This window comes from Oryza brachyantha, chromosome 6, assembly GCF_000231095.2.
Source record: "Oryza brachyantha chromosome 6, ObraRS2, whole genome shotgun sequence".
In the NCBI taxonomy this organism is placed as follows: Eukaryota; Viridiplantae; Streptophyta; class Magnoliopsida; order Poales; family Poaceae; genus Oryza; species Oryza brachyantha.
The window spans coordinates 14,372,266-14,392,947 of record NC_023168.2 but is presented as its reverse complement, the minus strand read 5'-3'; the positions used below and the strand labels follow the sequence as shown (position 1 = coordinate 14,392,947).

The window sequence follows — 20,682 nt, the reverse complement described above, 5'->3', positions numbered from 1 at the left end:
AATTACAATAAAATAAATTGAATCATTCAAAATCGTTTCAATCAAGGAGCCCTAAAACGTTCTTTATTTGAGCACACCCACACACAGGCCGCGCATTTAAATTGCAAAATCTGACCGGAACGAACCATTCAAAATGGACACGAGCCTTTGAGTTTTGAGTCCTGAGATGACGCTGCATGTCCCCTTCACGTCAACTCAACATGTTGAATGCATGATCGCCAGCCACATCGTGTTATTATAATGAGTATTTATGCGCCGCCACGAAATTCGATTGCTGTTAGCAGTTGCTTCAATTAATCAATTTTGTGCTGTTATCTCTCTCTCTTAGTAGTATAAATTAAAACAGGTTTTTCTATGTTATTAATTCTCAAGAGATGGTTTAACTGAAATATATAGACAGTAGTGTGTTCTGGTAACTTTGCTGCATGGAGGACATCGTAAAACATCTCACAACTAGAGGACATCATAAAAAAACTTGTACTCCGTAGTTTGGTAGATGACACCATAATCATTATTTTATTTTTGGTGCAATTGGAAAAAGAAATAGCATTGAAATGATAAATTTGGGGGTGATTCCTTGGGTTCGGCATATTTAGAACGAAAAGTAATTTATGAATAAAATTTTTTATATGCTTTCTTAATGATCTAAAAGCTAAGACTAAAGAATAAATTATGATAAAAAAAACTCAAAATCAGCTTTAAACTTAAGATTTTAAATTTTGGCTTATAAACATAAGAAAAACAAAAAATATGGGGGCATTTATCTCTCGGAACTGCACATGTTATTCAACTTGGTTTATAGGAATCATACCCTCGGTCCTACTACACCTCCAAAACCCTAGAGCCATGCCCACGGTACATTATTTAACATTTTGCAAATTTTTAATTATTTCTCCAGGTTTTGAAATTTTTTTTCACATTTTCAAATTACAGGTTATAGCATTAAGAACTAGGGTTCGCTTCCCTCAAAACAAAAATGGCGGCGGGTTCCATTCTGCCATTAAATTCCTGCAAGAAGTTTCGATCGAGAAATGTAGCAGTTGCAGCTTAATTTACAGGTAGCAGCAGGAAACCTTCTGTATTTTTGCTGGCAATATAATGTTTGCCATTACTAACATGGATTGATGGATGTGTATATAGGCACCAGAAAATCTCATATGCAACATGTAGTAGAGAAGTGACATTTTTCTTTTCAATAACACCAAAAACAGAAGCACCTAAAACTAAACTAATGTTGAATTAAGCATCAAAGAATAAATTTAACTTGATGTAAAACAGAGTACCTTTACGCTAGTACCTACTATTATCAGTGGATAAATAATCTAAGCCGAGGCTTTTTAACCTTTTACCACTCTTTGTCAGGTGGGTTTAAAGAGTGGCAAAATGTTAAATTTTCCATCTCAATTACTATGATAAGGAACGTGGGTCCTTATCTTGATAGATCAATTATGGAGACTCAACGTCGATGATCTAAAGGCTCCGATCAAACTGATCAAACCACTCACAATCACTACACCACCACTTTGTTGGTTATTAACCGAGCCAAAATACGAGTTACCTCGCCAACAAGGCAATCTCTTGCAAACGAATTGAAGAACACAAGTGTAATAGAGTATAAGAAGTAATTCAAATATAGTATGAATGTAGATAAATACACAACTTTATGTTCTACAAACCGAACTAGTGGTGAAACTACAATGACAGAAAAATCAAAGCAAAACCTAATCCTAATTGAATGACGAGTATTGAATATGAAAGTCTAGGGTTTACAAGGGGCCCTAGATGTGTCTATTGGACACTGATACCATATAAGCCCTAAATTACTAAAAGAGGGTGACGTAACACTCCAAGAGATTTTGGAGGTTATCTTGTTTTGATGACTTATATTAACTTTGAAGAAATTTTAACACAATATCAGATCCATTGGAAATGTGATCTCATTAGCTTTGCGTACAAATATAGAACAATGAAAATGGAATACGAAGGTTACTTGGGCGACCAATTTAGCGTGGCCTACTTATTCTCGAGGTGGACCTGCAGTTGACATAGATTGAATATTTATTATCTTGACTTGAACGCACTCACTGGTTTTGTCCTTCTCCTAGCTTTGGCAAGTACTCCTAGTACTCCATAGTTCCTTATTATCCATCTATTCATAAAACCAAATAAATAAGTATTTAGAAAAGAACTCACATGCAATTGTAATTGCTGAGTAAAGGATTTAGTGATAGAACCTTACATAACAACTTAAGTATTGTCGTGTATATATAAACAAGTGATATCCTCATCACATAGAATTATGAGTATTGTAAACAAAAAAAATAATTTTACTATCGGTAGTTGAGGTGGTAGTACAAATAATTGTTGTCACTTGAGTTTAAAAAGTATGAAAAATGTCAATTTACCTATTATATATATAAAGTAATACAGAAATGATTCATCATGTTCGTTCTCAGTTAGAAAGTCCCACATTAATTGAAAAAAATAGAATCCGATTACAAATACAATAACAAAATTTAAAAAAAGTAAAGCAAAAAGGAGTCCATGTGTAAATAATGTTTCAAAAAAATACAAAATTTAAATTAGAAATTAAAGAATAATTAATACTGATAAAAGAATCTATCTATAAGTGGAAAAATAGAATTTGATAGAAATGCTATTTAGGAATTAAAAATAAAGGAAAGCAAGAAAGTACTCCATGTTTAAATAAAATTTAGAAAAATCCAAAATTTGGATTACAAATAAAAAATAATTAATATTGAGTAAAAAAACCATCTATAAGTGCAACAATAGAATCTAATTAGAAATACTAATTTAGAATTAAAAAACTAAAAAACAGTCCATGTGTAAATACAGTTTAGGAAAATAAAAGGTTGGATTAAAAATTTAAAAATAGTTGGTAAAGAGTCCATCTATACATGCAATTTGGAAACATCTTTCGTTAAAGGTAAGTAAAATTAAGAGAAAGAGTCAACATAAAAAATATGATTTAGATGTATATTTGAATTAAAAAATAAATATTATACGTAGAAGAGTGTATGTACCCATAAAATTTAGAATACAAGTATAAATACAAATTGGGCACTAACAATAAAGAAAAATAAAATAAGGTTCCACGTAGAAATACAATTTAAAAAATCTGAAATTTGAATTAAAAATAAAAAAAATCAAGATAAGAAACCATGTATAAAAACAATTCATAATGATACTAACCATGCAATATGCATGAGTGGGTCACAATGCTACTTTCTATTAACAGTGTGCAAAGAATATGCATCGTGCAGCACTTCAGAGGTCAGTGTGAGAAACTCAACTAATTAGCTAGAAATTGTAAAACATAAAAGAAAATGCATGTTGGATTTTTTTATGCAACAGTCCTACACCTTTAAAGCATATTCGAAATGCTGGATTGCAAAAACGTAGTAATATAAAAAAAATAGCAGTATGATAGGGATTCTTGTGTGTTACAGATCGAGAATTAAAAACCATATGAATTCTTCAGAGAGAATTAAGAAAAACATGTATTACGATATGGAAAACGTAGAACATGAAACAGAGATTGGAATGGATAGAAATTTCCCTTTCTTTTCTCAGTATAATCTACAGGAAAGTGTTCTTTGGGTTCTTACCCTGTGATCGATTCCTATGTATATGAATCGAACTGTGCTAAAGTCACCAAAATCTTAGGAGCCCAAATCTTTTATATTTTTTCCTCTATTTTCCCTCTAATCGGAATGAGCCTTCAAACAGAGAGTTTTTTTTTACATACATGAGAAGTATCTTGATGTAACAAAAAAATTAGTACAAAATTCTGCTATCTTAAGGTGCATAAATTATACCTCAAGACACTAAACTTTTACGCTGAAAAATATGGTAGCTCAAGATAATTTTTCAAGGATTATAAAAAAAGCTCTAAACCAAAAGGACAATTAACTGCCAATTGCCCGTACTTCTGGTAATAGATGAAATCCACTAATCATCATTATCTGAAAGAAAAAGAAATGATAAAATTCACTGTTTCCGCTAGGCGATCGACGTTGCAAAGTTGCAATCTTCTGTTTTGGCAAATTAAAGGGGGCCAGCCAATTAAGAACATACCCCAATCTGATTAAGTAGATAGTGAGTAGGTGGCAAGCGCCGAATCCAATTTAATCCCCTCCGTCGGGTACACCATTTCAGTGCTGATAGTGCCATGCATGTTTTGTACACCATACCCGTCGGCCATGCCTTGTCATGTTGGAAAGCTAGCTATCAGCAGTTTTGTACACTACTCTCTGCACAGGTGCACAAGAAACATGTCTATCTATCTACTGATCGTCACCAAAGCCTCAAGATAGTATACAGTTATGCAGTTAGTCCCCATTCTGGATCATACGGTAAATTAGGCAGATCATTGGCAGTAACACCACAGAATTCTGATGGTACCCTGAATTTGGCATGATACAGAACTGTGATCTAATTAAGCAACATATATAAATCATTCAGTTCAGCGCCGGGTGTGTTCATGGGATGGGATCAGCAATGTGGCATACTGAGCTGGATGGATCAACGGAGGCATTCAATGGCGGCCAACTGCCCGTATGCCGTGGCAGCAAGATCACATCCCACACAGCGTCCATGCAAACGAACACGGTAGGTGCAGCCCTTCACCTGTATATATACCCCCTGCAGGAGCAGTGTCCCAAGGCACACTCACAAGCATCTCTCTCTCTTGATATATCTCTAGCTACTGCTACTGCTACTTGTCGAGTTGAAGAGATCAGAGCTAGGGAGAGAGAGAGAGAGAGAGAGAGAGAAGATGGTCTGCAAGATCCTTCTGGTCACAGCTCTCCTGGTCGGCATTGCTTCCCAGAGCTCTGCAACCAGGAGCATGCAGGGTGGTCACGTCGCTGAGAAGAAGTGTAAGCGATCTGTGTGTACTTTTGTGTACTGTACCCTTCAGTTGACAACAATAATGTCTGTTCTTGCGGGTACCGACGATCTCACTTCTTGGCAGTCGGCGGCGGCGGCGGCGGTGGAGGCTACGGCGGTGGTGGAGGCTACGGTGGAGGCGGCGGCGGAGGGTATGGAGGCGGCGGCGGCGGCGGTGGCTACTCACCGTCACCGATGACCGGATTCACCGGGAGCTGCGAGTAAGAAACTATATATGTTAATTACATGTCAATTTCTGAGTAATTAATTAAGTGAGTAGACATATGATCACCGGTGCAAGTAACGTCGATGCTGATCATCTATCTATCTGGTGATGTGATGCGTGCGTGTACGTACCTGTGGGCATGCAGCTTCTGGAAGAGCAACCCGGACAAGATCATCTCGTGCATCGGGTCGCTGGGGAGCATCGTGGGCTCGTTCGGTGACGTGTGCAGCTCCTTCTTCGGCGGCAAGCTGCAGACGCTGCAGGACGCGCTGTGCAACACCCGCAAGGACTGCTACGGCGACCTGCTCCGGGAGGGCGCCGCCGCGTACATCAACTCCATGGCCGCCAAGAAGGCCAAGTTCGCCTACACCACGCACCAGGTCAAGGACTGCATCCTCCTCGGCCTCACCTCCAAGGCCGCCGCCGTCGAGCAGGCCGCCATGTTCAAGAAGGCCAACCTCGCCTGCCACTACTAGCTACTCGCCAGCCAGCCGCCCTGCGTCGATCTCCGGCCATCTCTAAGCTAGCTAGCTACTCTCTCAATAAGTCCATGCATGGATGAGTCATTCTCCTCCTATGCATATACTGCAAATTAAGATGTGTGTGCGTGTGTGTTTGGACAGTCACATCTGACCTCAGCTGCCTCTGCCTCTTTGTGTGTGTTTGCCATTAATTCGATATGATGCACGGCGCCACGATCGACGTCTCGTCGTCGGTGAATGCTTTGTTTGTTTATCTTGTGCTTGTTGTTCGAAATTAATGTGTTTAAGAATAATGTTAGTTCAATTGGTTTGTTGGTCGATGAACTGGCCTCTGTTTTTAGGACCCGTTCAGTTTGTAAAATCTTTTTTTCAAAAACATCACATCGGATATAGAGACACATATTTAAAGTATTAAACATACTCTAATTATAAAATAAATTATATATTCTGCCAATAAACCGCGAGACGAATCTTTTAAGACTAATTAATCCATCATTAGCACGTGGTTAGTGTAACATTTATGGCTAATCACGTACTAATTAGTCTTAAAAGATTTGTCTCATGATTTCTTCCATAACTATGTAATTAGTTTTAATGTTTATGTACATTTAATGCTTAGGTGTCCAAATTTGTTTTGTTTCTTCACTGACTACTTGGTTTCTAGGTGATGAGAGAGAGGGGGAGATATGTATCTTGTACATGAGAGGTGTGCATCTATCTTATATCAACCACACGAGTGATTCTTCCTTAAAATCACATGAGGGTAACTTTAGTATAATTATAACTAGTATATAATTACGGTATAACTAACATGTAATTCGATCGAATATAACTAGCACTAAGCTACGGAGATTTTTTTTATTTACATGGTACTTATATGTTAGTTATGTACTAGTTGTATTTGTTAGTTATGTACTAGTTATATTTGTAATTATATACCAATTAAATTATAGTAACACTATAATTATATTATAGTTAAATTCGTATAATTATAAGGAAAATCACCCGGGTTATATATAGGCTCTTCCCTTTGGTCTAGCTATCAACAACCATATGTTTCTGGTAGCCCTCTGATCGCTAAACAGCACTTCCGAGATGTTATCAACTATGTCAAAAATAATGCTGGCCTGATCATGATAATCAATATATGTAAAAAAACGAGAACATGTCAGAACAAAGAAAGCGAGCAGTCTAAAAATTGCTAGATATAAAAATCACACAAAAAGTAAGAATGAAATTGTAACACAAATTTATAGATATTTAATTGGCGTAATCCCTTTAGTTCAGACGGGAGCGCGGTCTGCTCCTGGGCTTTGTCTCGGTGAACGGTGACAAAACCCACAAACCAATATGGGCCGGCCGCACCAAATCTGAGGCAACGCCAAATTCAGTTGCATGGAATTTAATATTTGCTGCCCATAGGGTCATGGGCTTCATGGCGTTGATTTCACGTGGTAGCAGGAAAATTGAATAAGCTCCATGGCCCATGAGCTAATAAATTATGTTTTGCTGACCGTACGGGCTTGGCCTTGCAATATTTCCTCCTGCTGTAGACACTTGCATGCACCCCACTTCTCCTTCTTATTCCTAGCAGAAAATTCATTAAGACCATGTTTGGATCCAAACAAGTCCCTGAGACTTCTAGAAAAAAATGTCCCTCTTGTCCCAAGCAGGAGGGACTTTTTTTAGACTTTTTTGTGTAGTCCCTCACAAATTTTGTAGTCCCTTAGGAGGGACTTGTAGGAAAAAGTCCAGAGATTTCTAAAAGTTTCTCAATCCAAATATGCTCTAAGTACCATTGATTTTGGTCCAATTTCAAATTTTGTTACTGACTATGTTTAGTCCCATGGTATTTCATTGACTTTTGCTTAACTTATACGATTTAACATCGGCATCCATGTAGACACCATTCGTATTGACCAAAATAGCACTAGATCAAAAACTTATAAAATTTGGACAAATCTCTAAATTATCGAATTGTAAGATTTTGGAGAAATTTTGGATGTTTTACAAATATGGTGTTTATAATTTGAAATTCTGGCCAAAATTTGGAAGTTTTTGTCTAAGGGGTATTTTGTCCATTAGAACTAAAATATATTGTACTAACACCAAATTGTGTGTCCAAGGGGTACTTCAGTCATTAGAAAAAATATATTGTATTAACAGTGGCTAATTGGATAGTGATGATAAATCACATAAGTTAAGCGAAAGTCAATGATATATTACATAATTGAACAAAGTCCGTGACAAACTGGTACAAAAGTCAAGTGTATACAATAGATTCACTTTGTTCCTATAGGTGTCTGTAACTTCGATGACCCTACACGAACTTAGTTTGATAGGCCTTTAAGGCTAATTTATTTTCGTTGCAACTTTAATGCTATTGTGGCATAATATAAATTCTACACATCTATGCAATGTGAACGCTATTCGTAATTGTATTATTATTCGTAAGGCAATGCTGCAAGTCGGCTTATATAATTACAGGTTCAAGCATATTGTTATGTTAAAGTCTTGTTAACACTAAAATTTGGTTTGCCGATATGAGCCTCTTCAGTAGACAATATGCCAAAGTAATGGGTAGAGCTAATGGAGACTTAAGCACAAAATACATGCTTTGATGCCTACTGACGTAGCACGACTCAACCGATGAGAATGGTTTGATACTTAGGCCATATTTGATAAATAGTGGAAGGCGTGATTAAGACAAGTCATCAATGAAAGACAAGCCGATAAAGCTGATAAGGAATACCCAAAACGGTATATACTTTTCAAAGGAGAAGACCAAGTACGTTCGGTTGAGGAAAGAATTCTATCGATGTATGCAAATGCCGAGTCTAAGAAGGAATCATGCAAGACAATTTATATTTTCCTAAAATATCTATTGTAACTAGGCAAGATTAGTTATTTTTCTTTTCTTGTTAGGGAAGTCTTATCTTTGATTGCTCTAGTCAACCACTTTAAGTGATTTATGTTGACTTGATATTGGTTGTTTTGTTATCTTCAGTCTCTATCTTAGCTAGGTCCGATCTATTAGATTCTATTTATCAATAGTTTATAGCAAATTGACTTATCTTGCTAACTATTTTATCGGAGTTCTAGTCAATAAATTATCAATCATCGGCTAATGAGATTGATATCCTGCCTATGTTTGCTAGCAAGTCAATCTATCTCTTATTAAGTGTGGTCTTATAATGCATTGGATTGGTCTGACCTATCCTTAATAAGCTATATCAACTAGATCATGTTGGTAGATCTATGCTTGCTATCACCTGGTGGCAATCATTGGCTTGTCCGTTCCTTACTGATAATAAATACTGATCTGTTTAGCGTCTACTTTGACATTGTTGGGCACAGTCTGATGCTTCATTACTTTGGCCCGACTTGTCAAGATTACTCCTACTAAGTTAGGTTAGATATTTTATAGATCTTTGTCGATTATCAATTGGTTGTAGACTATAGTCGATGATCTTTGCCAGTCTTTACTCATTGATATATCAATAACATAGCTAATTGTCTCACTATAATGCTCACATGTTAATTGGCTGGTCCTATTAGCCTATTAGTCGATCGAGTGTTTGATTTAATTCTTTCTATCTTCCTTGTCAATTATTCACACCTCAAACCCTATTTTTTGGACCTACACTGGAGTTAAGTACATCTCCTAGGCTTTACTCTGTTGGTACGAATCTAGTATCTACAAGTATAGAGATAAGGCAAGTATTGAGTACTACAACAATTCCATCACTATGCCATGTAACCATGAACATTTGCAGTGTAAACCAAATTCGTCATTGTGTAAGTAATAAAAAAGAGAAGTTATGAATATACCATGAGAGTTGTAAACCATATATGAATTAGACGACACCATCTCATAAAAATGCGACTAAGGGTGAACTCCTTTCTTGCGGAATTTAACTGTGATATTGATGAGACTTTATACTATCAACATGGTGTATATTTTTGTTCCTAAGGTTTAGATACAAGGACAAGGCCAAATCTACATCTGTGATGGACTACATAAAGGGTGGTATGGATTATATGGGAGACAAAGTGATCACAACTCAATTCATGTTGGTTTGCATCGATCAGTAGATTGGCTACATGTAGATGGCCCTAATTCCAAGAGATATGAGACATAGCTAGTCATGTTTCCCTATTCATAATACATATGTTTGGAAATATAATCAAGTATATTTTCACCTCCAATAAACAACTTTTCATTTCAACTTCCCCATTAGGAATTATTGCTAAATTAGTATAGGTTGCATAGAAGTTGAAAGGGTTGTGCTAACATAATCGAGAATGAATATTGAATACCTTTGAGCTAGACCATTTATCTTGAAGCTCAACAACCATTTCACAGTCAACTAGGAAGGTTGTTCCCGGTATAAATAAGCCATATATTTTATCATTTAGAAGACTTTCGGATGATCAATCGAATACGGACCACTTTTGTTTAGCGCTAGCAAATTAATATAGAGATATATCTACACTTTGCTCTTGTGATTTCATTGAGGGATTACAAAAATGGCCACTTCATCGTCTACCAATTGGCGCTACTTCCTTAGAGGATATCGTCCAATTGTACGTTTGGTTGGTTGGTTATTTGAGAGTGTGGTTGGGTGAATCGTAGATTTATGTTGCCAGTTTAAGAAGGTCATTGGCTTCGAGCTTTATTTGCCAAGCTTGTACCTAGTTATCTTGGCCTCTTTGAGGCTAGTCTGTTGAGACCCTATGTCATGAATATCAGGACATCACCCCATATTTGCAACATATCATCTGGTATCAAAGCTTTCATTATCAGAAAATGATTTTTTATTCCTAGCTATATATATTCGTGCTATTCCTATCCACAAAATCCTAAAGAATATTCGATTCACATATGTTGTTATAGCAAGTTTTGTTAAGTTTCAATTCATTAGTCTTTATTTGGTTGCTGATCATTTTTCATTTGCATATCCTTTGTATCTATATGTTGTTCTGAAATTTCCCCACTAAAATAAGTAAACCATATTTATCATTCCCATAAGCTTTGATCCTGCCTTATTCTACTTGTTGGTTATACCCGGTTTCATATATGTCTTTTGTGCATGTCCTATATATGTTCTTGAGTTATCTTTAGAGAAAAACAGTGGTGAAAAAAGCATTGAGAAAAGATTCTAAACATAAAGTTGCTGAAAAAGTGCTTAAAAAAAGAGGAGAAAAAACTTGTTGTGAGAAGATAAGTAGAGAGAATAATTGTTGGTGTTGTGCACGAGTGTTGAATCATTAGCGCACTTTGTATGATCATTTGCAACTGATTCATACATAATCAGTTGGTATCTATCTTGCGGTGCAATTTTGCTAGGTCTAGAACATAAGACATCCATCCCTATCATAACCCTTTGTTTAGCAGAAAACTCAATATTTTTTGTGCACGATTTTTGTGTTTCTACTCTAAGCATCTTGGATCAACACTAAGAATTGAAGTTCCAGTTTAGATTGTTATCTATCTTAACAATAACTATATTTCAGGTTGCTTTTGTATATATACCCCCGCCAAGCTCCACAAAGAAACAACCAACCTATTACCTCAATTTGAGTCTTGAATTTGCTTGAACATCATTATCTGTTTACAACCGCACATATATTATTTCTATAATTTGCAAGGAAAGTGAGGTTGGTATGAGAAGGTGAGGTTGTGAGAGATTCATCATATATGTTTTATGACTTGTTTCACCAACCATGCTAGGAATAATACATATCCAGCTCCCATTTTATGAAAGCACTGATCTAGAGGTGTATTTTCAATGGGTAAATCAATTGAAAACTGAACTTTAAGCCCAATCCTCTTGCGAAGAGAAGAAGTTGCATCGAGCTACTCTTGAATTTGAAGAATATGCTTATACTTGGTGGAGGAATATTCCTTACAAGTGCTTTGTTAAGTGTTAGGGATTTGTACAGATGAGATTGGTTATGCATACATAGTCCTACTTCCAATTGATGTGAGACCAAGCCAGTCATGTTTCGTTATTCATAATACATATGTTTAGCATTAGTATGGAATCACCACTCATGTTCATGTCTTTCATGCTTATTCTATATACAACACCATTTTTGGCCTCATCATTTATCTTATAATAAAACTAAGCAAAACAACATATTAATAATTTAAAAAATAATTTAGAGGTAATATTTTTACATAAATGTTCTTATAGTTTAAAATGTAAAATAAAGTACTCTCTTAGGTAAAAAAATATTTATAGTTTAAAACAAGATTTAGTCAAACCTTTAAAATTGTGACAACCATTTTTTGTTTGAACAAATTTAGAAAATAAAATAAGTTTACGGTATTGTGATGTACCACTCAAGAAAAATATATGTAAGTCATTTGTTTTATATTTAAATAAGCATTTAATAAATAATTGATAGTTGAAGTTTTAAAAGGTTAACCAAATATAATCCTAAACTATAAATATTTTTGACCGGGGAAAATATGATAAAAAATCATAAAATCAAGTCAAAACATAAGCTTTAATATATCAATTTAGCATTCCTTACATAAAATTACCAAATTGACGAGACGCTTAGCACACGGAGTATAGAGTACGGAACCGCAAGAGCCGTCTCTATATACTATGCCAGCCTTCCAGGCCTCATATCGACATGACAGTGAGGCCATTCACACTGCGCTGAGGTGGCGTTCAGCCCCAACATGCCATGCATGCAAAATCTTGCCACCTTGCACTTTTTGGCCGAAAGACAGAGCCCCTCGTGCCCCAAGCAGGAGACGAGGACCCCGACCTCGAGAGCGGCTAGGGCGTCCCTAGGGCTACGCGCTGCAGGAGCTCAGTTCCTCCCAGCGTCGCCTGGGTGCTTGCAAGCTGCGACCACCGCTGTTGTCGCCCCAGAGCCCGACAACCGTCACGTCTGCCAGGAGCCCGATCACCGCCGGCGTCGAATGGGAGCCCGAAAAACCGCCACCGTCGCTCGGGAGCCCGACCACTGCCGCCGTTGCCTAGGAGCCCGACAATCGCCGTCATCGCCTGGGAACCCGACAACCGCCGTCGTCACCCGGGAACCCGACCACCGCCGCCGTCGCTTGGGAGCCCGACCACTGCTGCCGTTGCCCGGGAGCCCAACCACCGCCGCCATCGCCCGGGCTTCGCCGTGTTCGCCCGCCGCCCGGGTGCCATTGCCTCCGCCCAAACGCCGAACGCCGCCGCATCCGCCCGCCGTCGCCTCCGCCCAAGCGTCGAACGCCGCCGCGTCCCCCCGCCGGGACCGCCGTCGCCTCCGTCCGAGTGCCGAACGCCGCGGTGTCCGCCCGAGCACCGTCGCCTCGCGCCAGACCGCCAAAGAGATAGGGAGGGAGTGTCGGAGAGGCGGAGAGAGAGGGAGGGAGAGACAGAGAAAGGAAAAGGCGGCTAGGGAGAGGGAGAGAGAGAGGCGGAGAGAGGAAAGGGAGAGAAGGTAGGCTGACGGAGAGACCGAGAAAGTTCACAGGGTTTGTAGGTTCTATTTAGAGCAGCTTCCACTATAAAAGAAGTGGTTTACGTAGTGGTTTCATATACGTAACATACCAAGGTACACCATACACTACACTGTGAATGGCCTGACAGTGAACAACCGGACAGCTGCTTCCCTGTAGCAAGTAGCGAAAGCTAGCAACTATCGATAGGAATATAGGGTAGGATAACGCAATAATGCAATTCCTGCCCGATTCAGACAGGGACGCGGCAGCTCGGAATGCAGCCGCCCGCATGCAGCTGGACGCACGCCCGCTCATGTGCAGTAGTGTGTGTGGCTGGGAGGACGTCCATGTGGCGCGCGAGAAAGCGAAGGCGCTACTCCTGCAAAGCTGCAACGCCATCAAAGAAGCCCCGCCCGCGCGCGCGTGTCGATCGATCGACCCTGCAGCGATACCTCGCGCCGGCCCCGGAGAGCCGCTTTCACGATTTCATCTTTAAACCAAAGTCAAGGTCTACCAGAAAATAAAAACTGACTAATATTTATATGTTTATCAAGAGTTAATATAGAGTTAACTTATATAATATTTACGCATAAATGTATATTACATTATTAATTATATAATAATGATTTATCTCTGATACACACTTATAAGTGTTTTGAAGCTTATGTTGTAGGTGACTATAAATATACAATAAATATAGTCCGTTTTCTTCTCTCTTCTTTACTCTCTCCTACGTGTAATCATAAATATGATTTGATAATTTTTAAAACTCATTTATATCATTTACTGTAATAGCTCTTATTGACTTTTTGAAAATGCTTCTAATCGGTGAAGTATTAACTTCTCATATCTATAATTTTAACTATTCAACAGTACCTTTAATTTTATCCTGGAAAAATAATAATTTTAGAAACGAAAATAGCTTAATAAAAGGGTAATATAATCCCATTGTCTTAGTAAAGTGTTCACTATACGATCTTAAATTACAATAAACGAGCTAGCTGATCGTGTTTACATTCCTAGCGCCAGTAGGACGGTGGCACGTAAGTGAGGCGGACAGCAGGAGTGGCCGGCCGCCGAGTGGGCAGTGTCGAGATAATTTTTGCTTTTTTGTTTATGAGTTTTGCTTTAATTTGTTTTTCATTTAAACACATCGGAGAGCAATCTTTAACCGATCGATCGACAGCATGATGCAAGGGCACTTTTTATGTCACATCATCAAGCATTTGTTCCAGCCTCCAAAGTGAGGCCACATACATGCATATGCACCCGGTTGATTAATTAACTATAAGCAACGATGCTATGCTAAGGATCTTGTCTTAGAAGCATATGGAAAATATCGCTATCTAACGGGCTTTTATTAATTCTCTCATCTAATAAGCATTTTCCAGTCGTACATACTTTAACGATGTTATCTTTTTTTTTTTAAGAAAAGACACTTTAACGATGCATATAACTTCAGAGGCAAAGGATGTAAGTTCCTCTGGGTTTCAACGGTCGGAGCAGATCGACCAGGGTGCTGCCCTTGGGACAGAGTGACAAAGGAAGGTACGGAGGTGCATCCGTATTTCCCCAATGACAAGGGCTGTTTAGCTCTGGAAACCTAAATTTTTGGTGTTACGTCGAATGTTTGATTAGTTGTCGAAAGAGGTTTTTGGATACCAATAAAATAACGAATTTTATAATTCGTCAGAAAATGGTCAGATAAATTTATTGAGCCTAATTAATCCGTCATTATCATATGTGGTTATTGTAGTACTTATGGTTAATCATGGACTAATTAGGCTCACAATTTCCCAGTTAATTGTGTAATTAGTTTTTTATTTATATTTAATGTTTTATTTAGGTGTGCAAAGATACGGTGTGTAGGTCTGCCAATGGATTTGGATCCAATACAAATTCACTCTAATCCATCTCTTTACTAGCTAGTCTACCAAACCAACTCACCCTAATTATTTTTTATTAAGATCCAATCCAAACCAATTTAACTTCAATTTTAGTTTAACCCGCACCAAACCATTTAGTTAAAATGGATCCAACCCACTCTAGTAGAATGGATGTGCCCATTTAGTATGTATAAACTCGGACCTAAAATTTTAAAACTCGCGTTCACACTATAAATATTTATCAAATTTGAATGAAATTTGATGGGATGATTTATTATGTGTAAGAGCAACTTTGTGCAAATTTTGATCAATTTATACATATGGGTCCCACGTATGTTTATTCTCTTATCTATTAGCTACCAATTAAGGATCCATTTGCCCTCCACGGGTTAAATCCATTTAGAACTTAAAATCACCTAACCAAACCCAGTCCATATCAATCCATTGTCTCTATAGCCCAACTCAATCCAATTCATTTGAAGTAACAATCTATTTACACCGAACCAAAACAATCCAAATTAAAATCCAAGCCATTTAATTCATTTTCATCCAACACATTAGCAGGCCTAACGGTGTGATGTTTTTGAAAAAAAGATTAATTTGGGAAACTAAACGGGCCAAAATGGTTTAGGTTGCCGTTTTCGGCAGCGGAACGATGATGGAGCTTTCTGGCATATTTTGCTTAACAACAGCGTGGCCAAGGTTCAATATCATAACGACCTAGGACAGAGCGACTCATCGAAGAGGGGATTCAAATAGGGCACGGTGAGGCAACAAATTTAGGGATATTTAATCATTGGACAGTCCTAGACATAGCAATTAATTAACCTATTTGTCTATGGCAGTGGGTGACGGTTCCAAATAAGTGAATGCTCCGCTAATTTATAGCACATGGCTCATGAACCGACTTCACGTGTACCTAAATCACGCCCATACTATCTACAACATACATGAGGTAAGGCCACTAGTCAGGGAGTTTTTTTTTTTTTTTTGACCAAACAGCTTAAATCAATTTGCTGGTGTAAAATGAAATATGTTATTAATGCAAAATTAATTACGTTTTGAAAAAAAATCCAAATCACAAATAAACCTTTTATTTTCAAGTTTAATATAATTAATACATAATTAATCGTGTGCTAATAAATTTGCTTGTTTTATATGAGCAAAGTGGTTCATCTTGTTATAGCCTTAAAATGACTACAATAAATAAGTAATGTAAGTGTACTCTAAAATTTTCTATACCATATTTATACTTATATAGAATATAGAAGAGAGATGATCGAGAAGAGAAAAGAAAATCAATTTGTAGCAGTTGTAGCATAATATCTGAGTGTGTGTATGAGAAATAAATCATATATTATTGAGATATATTATGTGTGATGAAATTGACTTACGTTATCTGTTAAGAGTAGCAGCCGTTTATTCTATTGATCCTGCTGTAGAAGAACTCGTTGTCAGTCTGAAGCAATACCAGTGGCGTCATTCATTATCTATTGGCAAAGCACCCACCCAGTGTATGTATAAGCAGTGCAAATACTTATACGTAAATATTTTGTTACTTATACGTAAATATTTTGCGTAACAATTTATATTAGAAGAGGATAACAGTAAATTAAATTTTAATCCATCTAAAACCAAATTAGTTGATCTAGCCGTTTGGAGAAACAACCGTTTTGTGGTCACATTTTTCATCCGTGCTCCAAGCCTCAACCCGCACTAATTAAGAGGCACAGTGTCTCCGATCCAGTAGGACCAACAGCCCGATTGCGTCAACCTCCGCTTTTCCTCCCCTCCCCATGCCAAAGCCCCTATCAACCACCAGATGATCCGCCAAAAAAGCACCGCGCCAAACAGATGAACGAAGAACTATTATTACTATTACCAGTAATATACACATACTAACGCTACGGTGGTATCTAATAATGTAAATCAATCAACTAAAGAAAGTAGCACTATTAGGCTAAAAGTCCATTGGAGGATTGGCAATTAACTTCATGAGGTGTAAAAGATCATCAATTCAAATACATGGACAAACATTTATGCAACTAACATCTTCATCTAAAATAAATATGACTCGAGAGATTGACTTGTATATTCAGATGGATGGAATGAGACAAATGAAAAAGGAAAACCATACTAAGGGTGAGTTTCAGAGTAAAGGCGGAAGAAAGAACAAGATCATGCAAAATGAGATATCTGATTAGTAAATGATAAGTTAAATGCTACCTATTACAAACTTGTAAATTAAATTAATATTGTTTTTAAAAGTAATTTGAAATAGAACTTTTTTAAAAAGACACACATAACTTAACAGTCTGGAAAGCTTACTGAAATAAATTGCGTTTTTTTCTTTTCCCTTTATAAGGAATGCGACCTGAAGCTTTGGTCTAAATCTATTATCGTCATTCTCTGATAAATGAAAAACTTCATTCCAATAAATGAAAATAGTTTCTAGTTCTCACATCATCATCCTGGGGTGAATTTGATAAATGGATTATCAAAATTACATTACCATTCAAAAATAAAATGAGTTTAGTAAAAGGAAACAAAATAGAAAGCAATATTCATACATTAAGGTGTGACTACAAAATGTCGTAAAAAGAAAAATACATTCTTGAGCTCAATAAGACCAACATACACAGCAATGCAATCCAATCATCCATCGCCTACTATTCTACACACTACATATAGCTCTTCACTGCTCTTCTTGCTCAAAGCACAACTTACAAACCACTTACAAACCTAGAAGGCCATCTTACCTGCTACAGAATTAACAAAAAAGAAGCAGAGTATATATTATGGTGGGCAAATGATACGGTGTGGAGTTCTGGACTGATTTATAGCAGCATATCAGAATTACAAATTACGAAGGAAAAAAATGATGCGAGGACTAACCATACACATCAGAATTTCCAGTGGAGCCCTCTTTCCAATAAGGAGGGCATATGGTGTACCATGGTTCCTCTTTGCTCCATGCTCACATGGCTGCTTGTTCAATCTCATTGTAACCTGTTCATTCACCACAGCATAACATTCCTTCGATCTTTCAGTTTTGAAATAAGTGTTGTTTATGAACACACAAGAGTATGGATGCTTACACTGGAAATGCGAATCAGGTGCTTGCCGTGATATTATCTTACCAAATCAAGATATTGCCAATATGACCAGACATTATCACTTGATTGTGCATGCAACATTGATTCTAGACCTCATAGAGTACAGCTGACTGATAATGAAAGGAATTATGTGCATTGAAGAGGAGATATAATTCACATGGGCTCATCCAAGTTTTCAACCAGAGTCATGTTCCAAATTAGAACAGTCCTACTACTCACAGATTATGTAAAATATCCCAAGAATTAAATTGTCACAAGTTAAAGATCACGAGTATGCACTATATTCGTATATCAAAAAAAGAAAAACACAGATGTCGTCGTTTCACATGGTAATTGCTTTCTAGCAATTGGGAAGGATTGATAACTGTTAGTATAGTCCTTATTCTGGTTAGTTTTTAGTTATGTTAGCTAGTTAGCAGTAGTAGCTTTCTTTAGGCAATAAGCTAAATGTTGTAGCAGACACTTTGTTTTGCCTATAGTCTTAGCCAATTTTGATTTTACATCTAGCTGGAACATATGGTTGATGAACTGACTTGACCATGTACTATATATATATCACCCATTCATTTGGAATGGAAGACAGTTTCAGAAACTAAAAAACCTATATTCTGCTCCTACTTCACTTCTCTTCTTCTTCCAGCCTCCTCGGTTAGGCTGTTTTACATCAAAAAACTTCAATAACACGAGGGCTATGGACTCCTCGGTCGAACATAGTGTATGCTTTTCACTCTAGTGCAGTGCACTATTTTCCACTAATAATCACATGTAAATCTAGACAAAAGGTTAGATGACCAACTTATATTTCAGGGCAAATTTACACGATAACATCTGGTAATTCATGTTTTTAACCACCAGGGTTTTTCTGCCTCATGAAAGATATGAAAATAAATGAGCTAATTTAAAAGGGGATACAACTGAATATGTTAATTGGAGCATAGTTCATTTCAGAACCATACACATTCCAATTCTTCACACTAAAAAACAGTGTCTAAAGTTTGAGGACAAAATGATCAGCACTAACCCACACATCTAAGTTTCATCCCCTATCTCCTTCTGAACTTTTCATACATCTAAGGCTGGTGCACTTTGAAATGTTGATTTCTATTTCTTTAAACAAAAAGAAGACCGAAATACACAAATATATGGCAATGTCTACCTGGCTACCTGCCCAGAATACAAACATCCAGTAAACAAAAAAATCAGCAATAGATCTTGAGTATATACAGGTAGACAAGATAGAGATGTACCAACTGAAGTAAATAACAAATTTTGGAGCCACACACATATTGCATATGAAGTAACTCCATTTGCATATTAATAGAAATATCTTGTTTAAAATAAACAAAAAACCAGTGGTCAATATAATATAATCGACGGTATTTCTTCCCAAAATCCACATCCTAGTAAAAACACTCCGTGAATTAGGTTTAATCAAATGGCACACCCGTAAATAAATACTGACCATATCAATTGGTGTGCCGTGAGAATGGAGGTCACCGGTGACATGGCAACACCATATTTCCCTCTCATATGTCCCAAAGATCATCTTGTTGTGTGGCACTATCTTGATTATTGAGCACCTGGTGCACAGAGGCAACCGACAATGGCACTTTCTTCTCATTTTAAACAAACTAAATCAAGAAACAAATACAAATTAACTGGAAGAAATGACTGATAAGAGGAGAAAGTAACATAATCATACACTGAAATATTTAATAAGATTATGTTACCAACATGCGATGGGAAGGGTAGGTAGGGACAAAAATACATTTGTACATAAGTCAAAAAAATTGTGAAATGCCACTACCACTTTGACACAACACTATATCTTTCTCCTTTTAAGATCAGGCATGGGCTCAGCTCATTTGTAGTTTGCATCATACTTTACGAACTTGAAAAATAAGATAATGATAACACCATGCACGACACGGCATCTTTGGCATGACAAAAACAATTACCTGGGCGAATTGAAAGCTTTTAGTATAGAAATCTCCATTACACCCTCAAACTTCCTTTCCTGTAAAGTGCTTTAGAGAATTAACCAAAGAAGATTAGTAGTAGGTTCTTGAGAGAATTAACCAGAGAGAAGATTAGCGACCACCGGCATACATTTATGAGCATGGATTTAGTGGGGAGCTTTCAGCGATGTTATCCATTACAGTAGGCTGATGGGTGAAGATAAGTGCACGCATACATCACGACAAATTACTATAAACAGTATTGATCGATAGAGGTGTTAATATTTTGCAAGAAAGTAATTAGGTGTTTGGGAAGGGAGCGATGCCGGAGAGGAGGAGACGTGGCATGGGGAAGGAGGCGGTGAGCACGTGAACAAGGTCACCGGTGAGATCGGTGGCCTGCGTGGGCCCGAGCCGACGCGGTACGGTGACTGGGAGGGAGAGGGGGAGGTGGCGTGTCCGCAACTTGGAGGCGGAGGCAGCAGCCGCGGCGACGACGATGAAGGGAGGCGTCGGTGCGGTGAAGGCAGGGCGGAGGCGGTGCGAGCAACATGGAGGCGGCGTGAGGGGTGGAGGCGATGGCCGAGGCGACGATGACGGAGGGAGGCGGCGTAGGCAGTGGAGGAGCGGTGGGGAGGACCCCGGGT

The 20,682-nt window shown here is 37.7% G+C and overlaps 2 protein-coding genes across 5 annotated transcripts; one reads left to right on the top strand and one right to left on the bottom strand.

Annotated features, from left to right (window-relative positions):
* The first annotated feature begins 4,673 nt into the window (after positions 1-4,673).
* LOC102717532 (protodermal factor 1-like) lies at positions 4,674-5,939 on the top strand. Its single transcript, XM_015838307.2, has 3 exons — positions 4,674-4,901; positions 4,997-5,132; positions 5,283-5,939. Exons 1-3 carry the CDS (start codon positions 4,799-4,801, stop codon positions 5,611-5,613), a joined length of 570 nt encoding a protein of 189 aa, XP_015693793.1. The 5' UTR covers positions 4,674-4,798; the 3' UTR covers positions 5,614-5,939.
* An 11,498-nt stretch (positions 5,940-17,437) lies between these two features.
* On the bottom strand, positions 17,438-20,479 carry LOC107304430. Of its 4 annotated transcripts, none has more exons than XR_001550522.2 (5): positions 20,187-20,479; positions 20,036-20,094; positions 19,540-19,657; positions 17,857-17,970; positions 17,438-17,723 (listed from the first exon to the last, which is right to left on the bottom strand). XR_001550522.2 is itself a non-coding variant. In XM_015838498.2 (5 exons), exons 1-5 carry the CDS (start codon positions 20,196-20,198, stop codon positions 17,685-17,687), a joined length of 393 nt encoding a protein of 130 aa, XP_015693984.1. In that variant the 5' UTR covers positions 20,199-20,479; the 3' UTR covers positions 17,438-17,684. The 4 variants fall into 4 exon arrangements, 2 of the variants coding, with proteins under 2 accessions (XP_015693984.1, XP_015693985.1); XM_015838498.2 differs by having other exon boundaries at positions 19,540-19,708; XM_015838499.2 differs by having other exon boundaries at positions 17,438-17,720; positions 19,540-19,708.
* Positions 20,480-20,682: the final 203 nt, after the last annotated feature.

What these genes read in the sequence shown, in the direction of transcription:
- LOC102717532 (XM_015838307.2), top strand. Translation starts at nt 4,799, where the DNA reads ATGGTCTGCAAGATCCTTCTGGTCACAGCTCTCCTGGTCGGCATTGCT. An exon ending in TCACGTCGCTGAGAAGAAGT is followed by an intron (nt 4,902 to 4,996) that starts GTAAGCGATCTG and finishes ACTTCTTGGCAG; the next exon opens with TCGGCGGCGGCGGCGGCGGT. An exon ending in GGATTCACCGGGAGCTGCGA is followed by an intron (nt 5,133 to 5,282) that starts GTAAGAAACTAT and finishes GTGGGCATGCAG; the next exon opens with CTTCTGGAAGAGCAACCCGG.
- LOC107304430 (XM_015838498.2), bottom strand. An exon ending in ACGGCACACCAATTGATATG is followed by an intron (nt 17,971 to 19,539) that starts GTCAGTATTTAT and finishes GTGAATGAACAG; the next exon opens with GTTACAATGAGATTGAACAA. An exon ending in TGGAAATTCTGATGTGTATG is followed by an intron (nt 17,724 to 17,856) that starts GTTAGTCCTCGC and finishes TTAATTCTGTAG; the next exon opens with CAGGTAAGATGGCCTTCTAG.